The sequence below is a fragment of the Episyrphus balteatus genome, chromosome 1 (genome assembly GCF_945859705.1).
Source record: "Episyrphus balteatus chromosome 1, idEpiBalt1.1, whole genome shotgun sequence".
Classification (NCBI taxonomy): Eukaryota; Metazoa; Arthropoda; class Insecta; order Diptera; family Syrphidae; genus Episyrphus; species Episyrphus balteatus.
In genome coordinates, this window is record NC_079134.1 from 140,778,075 (window position 1) to 140,795,909 (window position 17,835).

General features: G+C 31.7%; 1 protein-coding gene across 1 annotated transcript; it reads left to right on the top strand.

The window, feature by feature from the left end:
• Nucleotides 1–472: 472 nt before the first annotated feature.
• On the top strand, nucleotides 473–14,416 carry LOC129907195 (MIP18 family protein galla-1). The gene is made up of 4 exons (XM_055983292.1): nucleotides 473–814; nucleotides 880–992; nucleotides 1,055–1,205; nucleotides 14,036–14,416. Exons 1-4 carry the CDS (start codon nucleotides 613–615, stop codon nucleotides 14,131–14,133), a joined length of 564 nt encoding a protein of 187 aa, XP_055839267.1. The 5' UTR covers nucleotides 473–612; the 3' UTR covers nucleotides 14,134–14,416.
• Nucleotides 14,417–17,835: the final 3,419 nt, after the last annotated feature.

Consider the following 17,835-nt stretch of genomic DNA (forward strand, 5'->3'; position numbering starts at 1 on the left):
TCCGTGTAATTTCAATGTGTAATATTTTCAGATATTTCTGTATGAACACAACAAATAAACTACCTTGGCACTACTGTTTTTATCGAGAGAAACTAAAATCTGGATAATTATCTGGATTTTTCAAAAATCTATACAGATAAAGTTTTTTTTTGTTTTTAACACGTAAATTGTTTTGATTTCAAAAATCTCGATGTCGTTTTTTTGCACAAAATCTATATAGATAAACAAAAAAACACACCTAATATCAGAAAAAATAGTTTTGATATAAACAAATATTTTTTGGTCGCTTTTTCAATAGAAACACCCCACCGTAAAGTTTTTTTTTTATAAACACTAAACAACCGCTGTATAGATATCTCTCAAATGTTCCTTCTGCCACCTACTCAAACAAAACACAAACTAACAAAGTCAGCTGATTTATGTCAAAAACTTTTCAATTTTTGACACTTATCCATACTTTATAGAAAAAAACGAAACAAAAAAGAACTACAAATCAAATAAAAAAAAAAAAAATAAAGCCCTCGATTTAAAGAGATAAACACTGAACAAAAAAAACTACATACTTTCTTTAAATACACAATAATCAATCAAACAAAACAACAAACCACAATTATGTTATCATTCTTTCGTAAGATGTCGACAACGGACAATGTGCCAACGGCAACGACAACACCAGTCAAAAGTCCAATAATAGATAACAAAAATTTACAACACCAGCAATCTTCATTTGACGAGGAAATTCCAATTGGCGAAGAAGCTCTTTTAAAGGAATTAGGTTACAAAGATGCACAGGAACTACAAGAGACATTATTTGGTAAATGCGAAATATTATTTTGGTTTGCAAGTTGCATAAGTTTTAATTTTGTTTTTTTGAAAAAGATGTTTTGCGTAGCATTCGTGACCCAGAAAAACCATGCACTTTGGAAGACTTGAATGTTATTTATGAAGAAGGAATATTTGTATTGCCACCAACTAAATCTAATGTTTATGTGGTAAAAAAGGAGATTAATTTTGGTTTTGAATTATGTGGTTTTAAATTGGTAATTAATTTTAGGTTCGAGTTGAATTCAATCCCACTGTGCCACACTGTTCACTAGCAACTTTAATTGGTCTATGCATTCGAGTGAAGGTGGAACGAAGCTTGCCACATAACGTTAAATTGGATATTTATATTAAAAAAGGTGCCCATTCAACAGAAGATGAAAGTAAGTAAGCACATTCCTGCTCAATTGAATTTATGTTGGTTTTATTTATCATTTAAGAGCGATTTAACGATATTTTTATTGAACAGTAATTATATATATACAATTTGCTTAAAGCAAGTTATCTAAAAATTTACGTTGATTATATTAGCATTGAATAATTACCAATAGAAGTGACACCGCAGATTACTCATGCGACTATAAGAGTACCGGAAGATAGATGAACTACAGGTTTGCGCCTCAAGTATCATGTATTTTCGAGTTGAGTCTTAACTAATAATTTTTTTAAACCTTCATAAAAAAATTAATAATTATTATTATACATATCAAAGAGCTTATATTGATATACGTTTTCGTATATTGAAAAGTCATATTAGTCTAGAGAACAAGGACGATGCCTTTTACTAGGTTCGAATACCGGTAAAATTTGAAATTGTTTTTTTTTTTTTTTTTGAGGTGATTTTTTTTTGAGAAATTTAATTAATTTTTATTTTAGTAATGTAAAAAAAAAAAAAAACAATCTCAATTTCCCGTCAGATTCGAACCTAGGCAGGTTAACTTAACAGACATTCACCTTTTTTTTCAATTTTAAATTCATTTTTGTTTTTCATCATTTTAAAACTATCTTAAAGCTAGACAAAAATTCATAAAAACTAGCCTACTTATCAATTACTTACAACTAACTTACTGGCCCTATACGGGCACTCTAAGTTATACTTCATTTTTCTTAATACTAATGCCTTTCGGCCTTAAAACTAGAGCTCTTGATACCCGGATACCCGAGTACTCGCCCGAGTACCCGGGTACCCGAATTTTCGGGTATTACTCGGGTAGCCGGGTACCCGGGTATTCGGGTACCCGAGTACCCGGGTATCCGGGTACCCGGTTGTTTAGTTACCCGAATACCCGGGTACCCGGGTACTCGGGTATCAAAAGAAAAAAAAGTATTTGTTAGGAAAATTGTTAATACTGAGCATTTTAAACGGTAAATAACACACCATAGGTATAAGATTGAAGGCAAAAATAAATTCAAAGCAGTTCTCCAGTCAAAGCGAAGAATTGTCGTCAAAAAGAGTTTTAACTTGGTTTACTAGCAAAAATCAAAAGATGCAATATCCGCATCGTCTCCATTTCTCTGGGTGGCCGAACTATGCCCACCGGAAAAGGGTCCTTGCCGTGTGCAAAGATACCTTTCATTTTGTTTATTTTGATTTTTAAAAATTTTCCAAAATATTAAGTAAAAAAAAAAGCGGAGAAAATGAGGTTTGAAAAAAGCTCCCATAGAAAAAAATAATCAAAAATTTGTTTGACATGGTTGTATTGAAATGTTTATATTTCGAGATATATGCAATGCATTTTTCAGATCAAAGTCTTAAATGGATCCTGATAAGATTGTTGAACAAATATATATATCGTCGTCTTTCTTTCTCAACCTCGTATCTGTCTTTCAATAGGTTTTCAGTAGGAAGAAAAAACTTATTATTTCGTACTGTAATTTTTTTAAGCCAAATGTTTAAATGCCATTTCATTTGAACTTACAACACGCATGATTTGCACGTGTTTCAATCTTGTATTAAATTACGCTCTCCAGGTGAGAGAGACATTTTTAGATACGAGGTTACAGTATAAAGAGTTCCAGTCCAAGCGATTTACTGAAAATTTTAGATACGAGGTTGCTGTATTAAAACTAATCATTAAGAAACAAGATTTTTTTATTTATTTACCAAAAGAAAAGAACAATTTTAAGAAATAACAAAATACATATGTGTTGGAGCATTATTCTTCATGAGCTAGACTATCATAAAAGGTATGGTAGTCTTTCGGCAAAAGTTCTTTCAAACTCTGAAGATCATCCATTTTCCTTTTTGTAATTAGTAACTGATGATTGTAAAGTCTTTCTACTTCACTTGAGGCATTGCTTTCAAAACGCTGGGGCAACAATTTCCAGTCATCGTCGAAGTTCAACTTGTAGTGCATTCCAATATTGGTGTATTTGAGTGCCTTGATATTTACTACACAAGGATCTCCAGATTTCTTCCCTGGGCGTATAGATTTGAAGTATTTAATTGCTGTCCCGTAATTAAGAAAGAAATCGTGGCTTAAGTAACGTACTTTATATGGTTTTGTAGACCTTGCTTCCTTAATAATTCGCACAAAGTCTGCAGGAACGAAGAGCTCTTTGTTTTTTTTTAGGTAGACTTAGGTAGATTTCGAAAGTTTTATACAGTTCCATCCAAGTCCCATAATCTACATCAACGTATTGTTTACTCGTACTTTTTCGGCAATAGTGTGATGGCATTTTAGGAACTGCATCCAAAAATGTTTTGATGTGCTCTGTTTTTGTTATATTAATGGGTTTGAGTTTCTTTACTGTTGCAGCTTTATTTGTCATACTAATTTCATTTTTAGCACTCTTGACCCAATTCAAAACTGACCATTCACCGATACAGAGTGTATTTAGGAACATTTTTTTGCAGACAGATTTCATCTCGCCACTTACTTTCAAATTATACTCAAGCGTATGTGATCTTTTGCTTGGAATGCCAGTGGTTTGTTTTTCAACAGGCTTTAGTGCAACCATCGAATTTACATAAAGCTTTCGTTGATCCCAAGAAAGAACGTCCCAGAAAGTATGAAAAATTTCACTTCTGTCATCTTCTGATATTTCTTGGCACTTTCTGGTCTTGCTGCTCGCACATTTCTTTGAATTACACTTGGGCTTCATAGCTCTCTGTTCCCGCACTTCCATTCCAATTACGCCCTCTCCTCTCTTTCTTTTTATTGAGGTGTACTGCTTTCCCTTTTGTCTTCTTCGCTTTAATTGATTTCTCATCCATCCGTTTTTATTGCCTTGCCCTTTCTTGGCTTTTTTATTCAAACATAGACCACTGGTTTCATCAAGAGTCCTGAAAGACGTGCCCAGGTCAGTTGAATCGCTAGAGCATTCGCTGTACTTATAATTTGTATCGTCAGTTGAAACCGAGAAGTCACAATGGGAATCATCACTATTTGAGCTCAAATATGATGGGTTTTGCTTCAGTTCACCAGTTGTTTCATCCAAAATAAAATTGTCTACATTGATAGCCTCGCTTTTTGCCGGTTCTGCATTTTGATAAACAAACTGTCCAGTCGTTTCATCTAAAATGACATTCTCCTCTTTATTTGTTAGAACTTTTGTAGTTTTTAACGAATGCACTGAAGATGACAAAACTATATACAACATATTTGATGCCATTAGTAAAATATAGTAGGAATGAGATTATTTAATTTACCAGGTGTTTTTTTTTTCGACGTAGATGGTTCGTCATCATCAGCATTACCCCTTGCCAAATTTACCAACTCTGCACCCCTGCTCCACTTTTTCATCTTAAAAATATCACTATCTATGGATTTTATCAGTATAAAATTTTAATAATAAAAATACAAAAGCCCATATTATACCTTTGAAAATGCGCTAAGGAAAATTAATTTTGCTTCACAAAACACTTTTAATACTTTTATCAGCGCGATTTTGTTGACTACACGATTAACGAAAATCAATCAAACTTGTACAAATCACTCTTATTACGGTGAATTTGAAGGTTACCCATAAGAATTTCAAGAGAAGTTTCGTCTTCATTATAATCTGCATTTGAAAACAAAACAACAGTAATATCATTGGTCTCTCTTGCAATGAATGAAGTGTAACAACCTCGTATCTTCGAGTTTGGGTAACGAGGAATTGTTGAAAACCTCGTAACTTCGAGTTACGAGGTTTTTGCAGTAAACAAGGACAAAGGAAGTAAGATGAAAGGAACTTGCATGGTCATTTTTGGAGAACTTAAGATAGCTATTTAGATATGGGTTTGTTACACTTATGAGACGGAAAGAAACGATGCCATATCCGGAAAAAACAAAAAATCAAAATTTTGCAGATACGAGGTTGAGAAAGAAAAGCGACGATATACAATTGCCAAAGTTTTTTTGAAAACTTAGAAATAAAAATAAAAAAGTTTCCACTTTTGATTTTTTAAAAATCGAAAAAAAAATCAATATGGCTACCTTCAAACGCTTATAGCACAAGAACGACGCAACTAATGTTAATGGTTATGGGCTCAAAATATAGCTAAGAATATACCAATGATTTTTGGTTTTTTGTGAAAAAAAAATTTTTGAATCCAACATGGATGCCATGGCTATACAAATGGTTTTTGTTTTTTTGTGAAATTTTTTTTGTATCCAACATGGATGTAATGGCCTCCCCACTTCGGAGTTAAAATAAAAAAAAAACAGCAGCAACATTTTTGACAGACAGCTGCCAAAGTGTATGTACAGTGGTGCCAAATGTTTTCATGGATTTCAAAAATCCCGATGTCGTTGTTTTGCACAAAATCTATATAGATAAACAAAAAAACACACCTAACGTTAGTGTTTACTGTCTTAAATTGTAGCTTAGAATATACCAATCATTTTTGGTTTTTGGTAAAAAAAAAATTTTCCACCCTTCATAGATCCCATGGCCCTAATACTCTTAAATCAAACGCTTCCAAATAAAACAAACAAATGGCTTTATTGTACCCGGGTACCCGGGTACTCGGGTATTATAATACATGAAACTACCGGGTACCCGGGTACCCGAACTACCCGGGTACCCGAATACCCGGGTACCCGGGTACTCGAGTAATACCCGAAAACTCGGGTACCCGAGTACCCGGGTATTTGTGAGGACGGGTACTACCCGGTCGAAATCAAGAGCTCTACTTAAAACTAATTTAATTCAAATATATATTTCAAGGTTTTATTTTTTCCAAGAAATAATTTAAAAAAAACTTGGACTCTGATTATTTTTTTTTTTTTAATTTTAAAACTTACAAACTAATTAAAACTACTTAAACTAGGTACTTAAACTACTTAAAACTACTCAAAAACTAGAACAGCCACAGCAATCAATTTTTTTTTTTTTTTTTTTTTTTTTTGTATTTTTTTTGTATTTTTTTTGTATTTTTTTGTATTTTTTTGTATTTTTTGTAATTTTTTTTTTTTTTTTTTTGTGCCACCCCGACTGTCCCTACTTAAAACTAAACACCTAAAACTATGTAAGCCGGCCAAGGCGTAAAAACAAAGACCACTTTAACGATTTACACTATTATGAAGCCACCAAAACTGGTTCTCCTGCCTTACCCTATCTCTTCGGTCCCGATCGGACACAGTCCTACTGAACCGAAGACGCCCTTCTCCGCCTAATGCGAGGATGTCCCTGTCATACAGCAGTCGCCTGTCCACGGTTCTTCGCCTGACGTGGTAGATTAGCGGAACTGCCAATCTATCCTGTACAAGCCCCCGACTATCTAAATAGAGGAATGCCTCAGGCGGAATATAGCCGCTTAAACACACACTCATGAAGTATTCGTCGTTAGGGTAGTAAGCCCCAAAAATGTAGCTATTTGAAGAGGCCATCGCTCTTGAAACGTGGCCCCGAACAAGCTTCAGCATAAAGTTATCAATTCTATTTATGTTGGCCCTATTGTATAAAACCTCATTGGAATAGTAATGCGTGTAATCAGATTCGGGTGTTCTGTGCAAACCAAGGCAACGTCTAAGACACTGCCTCTCAAACACCCGAAACTTTTCCATTTGAGATGGAGCAACGTTGAACCACACAGGGCATCCATAGACAATCATCGGCCGGATGAGGGCCATGTAGCAAATCACCTTAACCCTGGTGTCAAGCCGACTGCTATAAAACAGCCGTTTCGTCAGGGCAAAAGCTCCCCTAGCCCTGGCCAGAGCAGCATCCATATGTCTATTGAAATATAGATATTGATCTAGCCAGATGCCACTTTTACTCGGCAGTGGAAGACATTCACCTTATCCTCTAGGCTATCTCCACTTTTTGAAATAGGTAAACTTTTATCTATATGTACATATAAGCTGTTTAGGACTTGATTTTGGGTTGCTGGATTTGCTTTTGGATTGTTGGCTTTGCTTTTGGATTGTTTGATTTGCTTTTTTAATTCAACGCACGATATTAGCGACAGTAACCTGGGTGTCCACTTCTATTTGTAATTATTCAATGATATTAGTATTATGTTGGCACAAAAGGGGTCTAACGTTTATACATTGTTTTTTTTTATAAGCTAAATTTACAGTTAATTGTAATTGTGTTTGTTTTAAATATTAATTCTGCTGGCAGCTTCTTAACTCAGGTTGTTCAAGTCCGGTTGTCATTGTGAAGGTTGGATCAGGGAGGGGGTGAGGCTTTCAGTTACGATAGTGAGCTGATCCAAGATCAGCGTAGAAGGGGATGTTCTCTTCGTCGTTGGTTGATATCAAATCCTCATCCAAAAGTTCCTTAGTTCATTTAAGAGCAGTCGCTAGCATAGTTAGTCACTTATCAGGAAAAAACTCTATTATCTATCCAAACGAATCTTTTGCTTAGGGCAGGGCATCAAGTTTAGTGTATGTAGTTGACAAAAAGCAAAAGCGAGTAATCATTTGCTATTACTCTTGAGGTGGCTTGCAATTAAAAGCATTCGCGAGTAGTTCGTATCTCATTAATCGGTGTAGAATTTATAATCAACAAGCTCTGCTCATTTGTAGCCCAGGGTCAATAATTTTTGAAACCAAAAAAAAATCATAGTAGGATAAAACCCATTGGAAAAGGAGGTGAATCAGCGTTACCGTTGAAAATTTTTGAAAGGTCGTTAAAAAAGTCGCTTTCAGAAAAAAAAGGTCGCTAATCTAAAAAATTGAAAAAAAAGTCGCTTTTTTGTCGAAAAAGTCGCTATACGAGAATAAAAAGGTCGCTAAACCGTTTTCATATGTTTTTAAATAGAAAAATAAACACAAGTTGTCTTGAAACAAAGTTTTTATTAACAACAAAAAAAAAAAAAAAATAACAAAATTAGAAACTAAAAAGTGGTTGTCTGTAAAGTTGGTTTACGGATGATGATTTTGCTTGATAACGTCTTAAGAAAACAGGTCGTGTGCTTTTGTTAAAAAAATGATCTAAAAATTATTTATTTGCCAACTTTCTTGTAAGAGAAATTATAAGATATAATAAATCTTATAGTAAAGTACCTACTTAAACTAAAGATTAAGACCTAACATATATGTTAGGGTGTCCCTTATTTTGCAAATGGCTGAATTTAAATACGCATACGGGCTCAAAAGTTTCGCAATAAATAAAAAAAAATATTCCCAAAGTTTCAAGTCCCTATCTCAATGCTAAGTGGACGCGACTTAATTTTTAATATTTCCATACAAAATATCGATAAATTACAGATAGTTTTGAAGTGGTTTACTCAAAAATTCGGTAAAACTGTAAAAGTTAATAGAAAATTTTGAAGATTTGCAAATATCTTCAGCACTTTAAGGAGTGTACGAAAAATATATTTAAAAATATTTTTCTTTTGTAAACAATGCTTAGTAAGTAAAACATAACCGCAAATATCATAAGAACAGTGATATTAACGGTTACCTACTTTTTACTGACTCAGCAATTTTTTCGTACACTCCTTATAGTGCTGAAGATATTTGCAAATTTTCAAAATATTCTATTAACTTTTACAGTTTTACCGAATTTTTTGAGTAAACCACTTCAAAACTACCTGTAATTTATCGATATTTTGTATGGAAATATTAAAAATTAAGTCGCGTCCACTTAGCATTGAGATAGGGACTTGAAACTTTGGGAATATTTTTTTTTATTTATTGCGAAACTTTTGAGCCCGTATGCGTATTTAAATTCAGAAATTTGCAATATAAGGGACACCCTAATATATGTGTATAACTGTATGATTTGTGGAAAAACGGAATAACTTTTTGAATCCTATCATAATTTACAAGAAAAAGTTAAATCAAATACCTTTTTTTCTTTTCTCATAATATCAATTTTTGTATATGAAAAACTTACAAAAAAATTACGCTATTAAAAAGTTTAATATTTTTTCTAAAGAAAAGGTAAAAAATCCATTTTTGTTAAATAAATTTTATACCATCTGAAAGCCTATTGTTTCCGCTGTAAATATTCATATCAGCCATTTCTCCACGACATCTACGAAAAGAGCTAGAATTTTTTGAACCCAATCAGTTTTCATCAAAAAAAGCAAAAATATCAATCTTTTTTATCTAAATAAATTCTTTAAAATTAAAATAAAAAAACTAGACCGACTACTGCACTCTTGTACCATTATTTTATTTGTTTGAAATTTGTTTCTATTTGCTAAATGCTTGGTAAGCATTCAACTCGGTCTGCTCAGAGAGCATAACTTATTCTGATTCCGTTGATCGCGCTCTGAACAAGCTCAGAATACGTTCAGAACGAAAAAAGAAATTGAAGCTCTAAATGTTGAGAGGTAAAAAAGAAATACAATTTTTAGAAAAAAAGTCGCTATAAAGAAATTGGTAAAAAGGTCGCTTGGAATAAAAAGTCGTCGCTTGGTCGCTAAGGCTTCAAAAAGGTCGCTAATAGCGACTAAAGTCGCTTAGCGGTAACGCTGAGATGAATATGATAAAAATGAAAGGAAAAATAAATTACGGGCGAGCCGAGTTCGGGAAGTGGGTGGGTTGAGTTTTTCATGGTAAAAAATGGTATATCTCGATTTCCGGCAGAACTACAAGTCCTATGGAAAAAAGTTGTAAGGCAAAGTTGTAGATAATAAAAAGATCTACAACAGACTGATTCAAAAAAAATTTTTTTTTGTTCAAAGCATTATTGAAAATATTGTTGGAAATGACAAAAAAAAAAAAATACTGTAAAAGTTTCAGTCCTTAATATTAACATTAAGTACCGCCGCATCGCAAATTTGTATTTCCCATATGATTTACATGGGAAAGATTGTGCTTTTGAGTTTGGAATTTTATAACTTTTTAATCATTTTCTTGTATAAAATTAAACGGTCTACAAAATTGCATTTATAGAAATTAAAAAAAGCCGACGCGAAAAATTAGTTAAAATAATTTTTAGTTGAAAAAAATGAATAATTCGAATTTATTGAAGGGTAATTCCATGAAAAAGTGGACACGAATTTTGAACAAATTATGCAGTCTTTTTTACTTTTTTTTATTAGCTAATTACTATTTACAAACGGCAACTCTTTATGCAAGTTGCAAGAAAAGATTCTTTGTTGTATTCCCTTATGGATAGACATAAGATTCAGGGAGTTTAATAATCTTAAAGCATTTTTATATCATGAGCTTGCCAACAACAGAAGAATTTCACATGAAAATGACGGAAAAACAAGCAAACTGAAAATATGACGAGTCTAATAGTGACGAAAACAATACCCCCTCGTGAGTGCTAAAATAAGTTAACATTTAAGCAAGCTTCGTTACAAAAAAAACTTGAGTGAAAATGCATCTTTTCTTTACTTTTGGAACCACAAATCGCAGGTAACATGAGTTACCAAAATAATGTAACGTGAGTTACCTAAATATTTTAAAATTTTTCCTCGAAATATTGAAAAATTGTTTGGTTTTGTCACTCATATTAAAAGCTTGTAATTTTGTATGTATGGAATCTTCATTGAAAACAAATTGAGATTCTTAATTTCATATAAAAACTTCATACTGTCGGACTCTTAAAATTCGTGTCCGATTTTTGTAACGTGAGTTACCATCAAACTTTTATTTTTCCCAAGCAAATGTTAAAAATAAAGACAATTTTTTTAGTTAATTATGAAAGTAATAGTTATGCTCCATTCATGGATAGTAATTTCGTATCAATTTACATTAAAATTGAAAAAAAAAATTATTTATGTGTTGGAAATTTTTGTGAATGTAACGTGAGTTACCATAGAATTGCCCATATATAAAAATTTTCTAACATTTTTCAAAAAAAAAAGTTGATATGCAATTTTGAATAAATAATTAATTTACACATAAAAACAAAATTTTTCACCAAGTCGTTTCCAAAAAATTGATTTTTCAAAAAAAAAAATTTGAAATATTTTTTAAAAATCCAAAAATGTTTTTTTTGAAAAATTAAAATTTTTTTAAATAATGATTGTTTAAACGTTTCTGTATTAAAAATTTGGTCGAAATCTATTTTGTCGTTTTTGAGAAATTCATAAATCCAAGAAACCGTTCTATGGCAGGTATGGTTAATAACGGTACAAAAAATATTTTTTTTATTATCAAAGGAGGCTCTTATCTGTAACAGTAAGCAGAAAAATTTTAATCAAAATCGTTAGAGCCGTTTTTGAAATAAATCAACTTTTCTGTTTCCGTTATATGACAGGTACCGTTAGTTTTGGTCCTGAAAAAAAACTTCAATTTCTCCTCTAGGGAATCACCCAAAACTGTTAACTACCAAGTTTGAAGAAAATCGCTTCAGTAGTTTAGGCTGTAGCCCGAGGTTCTTACAGACAGACAGAATTGCCGGACCCACTTTTTTGGCATTCTCCATCATCGCAATGTCATGTAAAATTGTTATCTCGAGTTCGATTTTTTTTTACGAATCCTAAACTTGCCCTATAGTACCTATATCGCAAGTAAAAATAATGTATGGGGGCCGCAGCTATTCACAAAAACCCTTAACAAGGTCCTAAGCACCATTTCACAACGTATATATGCGGATACATTTTAAAAACGCTTGACGAAGTCAGAACAAATAATTGAAATAAAAGGCCTAAGGTCAAATATTCTTCCATTTTAAGACTTAACAACACATATTTTCTTGTGGTAACATCATAATAGAATACCAAAAAAATGTTTGTCCAGCTATCTTTGATAAATAATAAAATACGCAACGATCAGTTTCACTCGAAAAAGTCAACTGGCTTTAAATATATTTTTGCTTATTTTAATCTTATGTTCATGACACTGCAGAACGCCGCGCCGCACGCAATTTTAATTTGTGTTTCTTTTTTAACATTTCATTGTATGGAATTTATCCTTTTATTCTACACCAAAATATTTCTATTCGGAAGACTTCGAATTTTAATAAAGTTCCACTAGATATGTAAAATTGCACACTGTGCTTCTGAAGTTCATTACTTTCCCACATATCTGCTTCACATTAGTGAGGGGTGTGGAGTTCTCCGGGTTGAACTTAGTTTAATACATGTAGATCCACGGTATTTGAACTTTTTGCCCTTGTTCCATTCAAGTTAATGTCCGCAATAGGACCGTCTGGGTCAGAGGACAGCGTAGGTATTCTACCTTTTTCGCGCTAATAAGATATCATTCCTCCAGATTATGCACGCATACTTCAATTGCTCGTTGCAAAGATTTTGGATGATGACTCAATCATTACCAAAAAATAACTGTAAACAGTAAAAAGCCAAGGACTGTGATAAAGAGCGAAGGACTCAAGATGCTTCACTGGTGCACAACAACTTTGATTGAAAAAAATCTTTGGTTGATACTGCTTGGCATCTTACCTTTGTTATTACTTCATGGGTATTATCATTCGCTCCTTAATTTCTGAAACCCCTCGCTGCAATTTTGAAGATAACTGCAACTTTGTTCATGTTGGCATGCCGTAGTTGCTGAAAAGCCTAGCTTGCATCATCTGCCGGATCAGATACTTCAACAGGCTCACGATACATGCTTTTCCGTACTCTCTGTTTTGTGCTGGGCACTTTAATTCTTTGATCCTTTCTTGCGGCTTTTTATCTCTATTATGAAGGTGACATAGGAACTAAGCTTTGAAAGTAGTCTTTTTCCTTGATGTCACTGCTTTGAATTCATCGCTATATTCATACTTTAGCAAATGTAGTTTCAAAGGGGATAGCCCTGTTTCTATATTGAGCATGTATTTTGGTGTTGTACTCTATATCTTAATATCAATACCACCAAGATTGTGCTGTGTAGTGTGTACATCATGACTTCTGTTACATCTTGAATTGAAACACTTTATATTTGACCAAGGCATATGTGCCCATAATTATGAGAGTGGACAAAGTCACATTTTCATAATAAAGAGCAAATATGTGATTTAAGAAAACTTTTTTTTTTTTTTCAAATTGCAGTGATCCTCATAATGTAGTGGTAATTAATTCCTTTTTTGATTTTTATTGAGTGCTAATAAGAGATTCAATTTTTAATCGCATACCAGAATTCTTTTGTAATTTGAAAGAAAGTGTGGGAAGATGTAATTTACTGTTGAATTCTGCGATAGGCACTGAAATTTTCACCAAATTTCAACACACAGCATCGTTTCATTTCAAAATAGCAGTGTTTCAACCGACTGCACGTTGTTCTCGACAAAGGCTGTCGCCATTGGGATTCGATGCGATTTGGCCACCCATTTATCCAAATATAAATAATACTTTTTCTGAAAAAAAAAACTTATCTTGAATAATAAGTTAAAATGATAGAAAATGCAAAAGTATTCTGTCAGTCTTTAACTTCGTATGATGTGTTTTTCGTAAAACTCACAGTGGGATCTTTTAAATTATTTTTTTATTTAACAAAAATTACGGTAACTTGCGTGCTTATGGTATGTTAACTAAAAGAGTTAACGAATGAAGCAATCAATCGTAGATTTGGTCAGTAATCAGAACTCATTCAACTTGTCTGCTGTAAGAAATCTAATGTAAATTAAAATTATAATTACATTTAATTTACTGACCAATCTTATAATTGTACGTACCTACTTATAGTGGAAATATATTTTCTTTCGAAAAAATATACTTACATATCGTCGGCGTAACGCAAAATTGTTCTAAGTTCTTAATCCTATGTACTAAGAACAATTTTGCTTTACGCCGACGATATGTTGTTCTAAAAACCACCGATTCAGGTGGTCACTGTGGCGTATGCGCGACATTTTGTTCTATTTTTATAAAAAAAAAAAAAACTACAAATTTCTTAAAATGAAGCAATAATTATTATTTCTTTACTTTCAGTTAACAAACAAATAAACGATAAGGAGCGAATAGCAGCAGCAATGGAAAACCCAAATCTTAGAGAATTGGTAGAAAATTGTATCAAAGATGAGGATTAGTTTAAGTTTTTTTTTGTTTTTTCTTATTTTTTCTTTGAAGTATTTTGTATTTATCTTGGAAAAAAGTGTTGTATTTGATTTTGTATTTTAAATATTTTCCTAAGGCAATAATGGCATGGAGCGGTGCTCTAAAAAAAAAATAGTGATTATTATTGACTGTAGATCTATTTTTACTATTAAAAATATTTAGGCCTATAGGTTATCTATAGGTAAAAAAGATTGATATACCAGAGTATTTGTAAACTGATTAAAGTGCATATGTAACAGTTTTTATTACCTTGCATTTGAAGTTTGTTTTATTTATTTTTTGTTTGTTTACTTTTTTTTTTAAGAAATCTTAAGTCATAAAACTAAATCTTATCAAATGAAAAAAAAAACATAACATGGTGAACTAATATCGGTCATTAAAAAAAAAAACTAATCGGTGACAACTTGTCCTGGTTATCGCAATCTACAATTTATTATGACTTGACTATGTCGTGTGCAATACTTTGTCAAGTAGCAATATGGCTGCTCACGTGTATTTCGAACCACCATTAATGAAAAATGCAAGAATCATCGACAACGACATCGCGTATACAATTTTAAAATAGGAAATAATCAATAATAATTTTGTTTGATATTTTTTTGCTTTGAAGAACATAGTCAGTCTTATCGGTCGAAGACATATGTATTATTAATAGAAAGTCAAATGGGTAGTCTTTTAAATTTTAATGAATGAACAAGCATATATCTACATTAATGTTTTTAATTTTATTTGAATGACTAATGAACTTCAATGGTAGAAGTTAGCAGAATGGGGGAGCATTTGTATTTAAATTCTTTACTATACCCAATGTGCAGAAGTCTCAAGGCTAATACTTTCAGCTTAAGATAATAATTAAAATAGTTAGGGGATGAAGGTTTTAAGTTAACATTATAAAGCCTTTAAATTTATCTTCTTTCCATAAGCTGTTAAATTATTATGTACCTACATACGCATATAAGTTCTATTGGTGTTCAAATAGTAGACATGTGCATTCAAGAGAAAACCGGCGGCGGCCAATTTCTACTATCACATACAAGTGGCGAACATAATTTAATTATTGTAAATTATATTAAGAATTTCATTAAAAATAATAAATTCAATTAAGAAAACAGCGAGTGTCTTACCCCAATCGAAAATTGAGGAACCCTTTTGAAGATAAGTCAATTTGGAAAAAAGGGTTGCCTGTGGTCATCAAACATCAATGTAAATTAAAAGCTTATGTTTGTGCTCAATTCAAAAAAAAAAAAAAAAAATACCTACCATAAGAGCTTTTTTGAATACAAAAACGGTGTGGAATAATTTACAGCGTAGATAGAGGTAGATGCGTCAAAGTGGGTTACTGCCAAAAACGGAACTGAAAGGTTGCTAGAAGAGTCATATCATACTTGAAATTCAAGAGACATCATTGTAAATAATCCTGTGATAAGCAAAGAAGTAAACAGTAAGTAAGATTCCTATAAAGTTTTCAAAAATATAATTAGCTTATTAGATGCCATAGGTAAATCATAGAAAATTAAAACGAAAAACACCTTTTTGCCTAAAATTTTTTTGTTTTCCCCTAAGATTCTTAATTTTTGTCGTAAATATGAGATTTTTATCTTTTTTTCACGGAGCTTATATGAATTTCTTATTCCTGGTTCAAATGAAACCAATATAAAGAATTTCATACGTTTTGGAATTAATATTGCGCCATTAAGGAAACATACAAAAACAAAACTAGATTAAAATCTCACCGGAACCAAACTAGAACCTACCTGTTATCAAATCAAGACTTAAGTTGATTAATTGTATCCCTCCCAATGTAGCATATACATATATACATATATATATCGTCGGCGTAAAGCAAAATTGTTCTAAGTACATAGGATTTCTTAAGGACTTAGAACAATTTTGCTTTACGCCGACGATATGTACATTGTACATACTTACGTTTTTTTTTCTAAAAGCCAGACCAATACCTTTTTTAAAAACGGAATGTCTTTTAAACGGAAGCTCGAATGCAGAATTACTTGTGCAAATCCTTTTGTAGAAAAAATGATACATATTCTATAGATTCAGCTAAAAATACACAAAATATTTCGGGTGGAAAACATTTAAATATGTTCCAAATGATATAGCCCGAAGAAGAATGTTTTTTAAAAAACAACAAATTCCATCAAATTAAGTAAAAATGCCTAACAAAATTTTTTTTTTAAAGTTAAGTACTAAAAAGCTTCAAGAAAAAAAAAATAAATGTGTCCTCAAAAAGGAACACATAATTTCGCAAACTTCTTTTAGATAGCCCTCGACATTTATGAGTTATAGATAAACTAGCTGACCCGGCGGACTTCGTTCGGCCATTTCTTGTATTTATTTCTATTTTCGACTTTGTAATTTGTCATAATTCCCAATACAAAAAGGAAATCAAAACTTGAAAAGTTCGTCCAATTAATTTAAAAATATTCACTTTTAAAATTTAAAAAAAAGTGGCCTATGTTAAAAACGTTTTTTAAGTTTTTTAATTTACCATTGTGAAGCTTGTAGTGAATGTAGCGTTATGTGTAATATATCAAATGAAAGGTAATATTATCAGGATGCTCAATAAAGATAAATCAAATTTTTGTAAGCTCCAGATCAAAAGATGTAAAGTGTTGAAAAATAGAGTTTTATTTTACCGTTATTTCAAATTTGTCATTACAAAATTAACTGAGACTACATATGTACAAATATAGTCTTGCTCATTATCTATCTACACTGTAAATTTCATTCAGTTATCTATTGAAGAAAAAAAGATAAAAATAAAAAACTGTTAAAAACGGCCAAAAAACTTGGGACACAAAAAAATTGTTTTTCCGTTATTCGGTCAAAAATCATTTTAAAAATTCAAAAGTTTGTACATGCATGCGCATGATTAAAACCTATATTTCCTATACATTTGATTTTTTTGCAAACTTTTAAAAATTCAAAAAAAATAAAAGACTACTCAAAAATGTCCCTAAAAATTAGGTTGTTTTTCAAAAATTTTTATTTCAAAATACAGGGCCTATGAAAAAAATCCGTTTTAGACCCCTAATTTTTTTTTTAAATATCTTTCTTATGGTGTAACTCAAATTTCTGTGCAAAATTTTGCGTACCTCTAATTAGTCTTTTGTCGAAGGTCTATGACTGCAAAAAAACCCTCACAACTTGGTTTTGAAATTTTTTTGAATTTTTTCAATACCTTTTTTAACTATTGAATAAATTTGTCTATCTTTAAAAAAAAAAGTCAACTCTTTACGACTTACCGTTTAGAAAATAGCCTCTTTTTTCAATGTCGTGTTACCCCTACTTACCCTATAAAATCTTGAATTTTTTTTGCCTTAAACCTTCTCCTCTTATGCCTCTTTGATTTAAAAAAAAATTAAGAAAATGAGTCAGTCTGTGTGGCCGGTTAGCGAACGTACACAAAACCAAACTTTAATATATATAATAAATATCTTTGCTCTTACTTGAACAAATGAAAATTTTGGGGGGACTTTGGGCAGTTTATTCTTAAAAGGTTAAAAAAGCTTCTGATTTTTTTTTCACCATTTTTTGTATTGACTTATGTATATCTTTCCCAAAATTCAAAAATGATGTACGTCCCAAAAATCACAGATTAATTTCCACAGTATTTAAAGCTCAAAACTTTTTCTCAAAACCATTTTTTTGTCATT

Excerpts from the sequence above, each read along its gene's own strand:
- LOC129907195 (XM_055983292.1), top strand. The coding sequence starts at position 613 with ATGTTATCATTCTTTCGTAAGATGTCGACAACGGACAATGTGCCAACG. Across the intron at positions 815-879 it reads ACTACAAGAGACATTATTTG|ATGTTTTGCGTAGCATTCGT; the intron begins GTAAATGCGAAA and ends TTTTTGAAAAAG. Across the intron at positions 993-1,054 it reads CTAAATCTAATGTTTATGTG|GTTCGAGTTGAATTCAATCC; the intron begins GTAAAAAAGGAG and ends AATTAATTTTAG.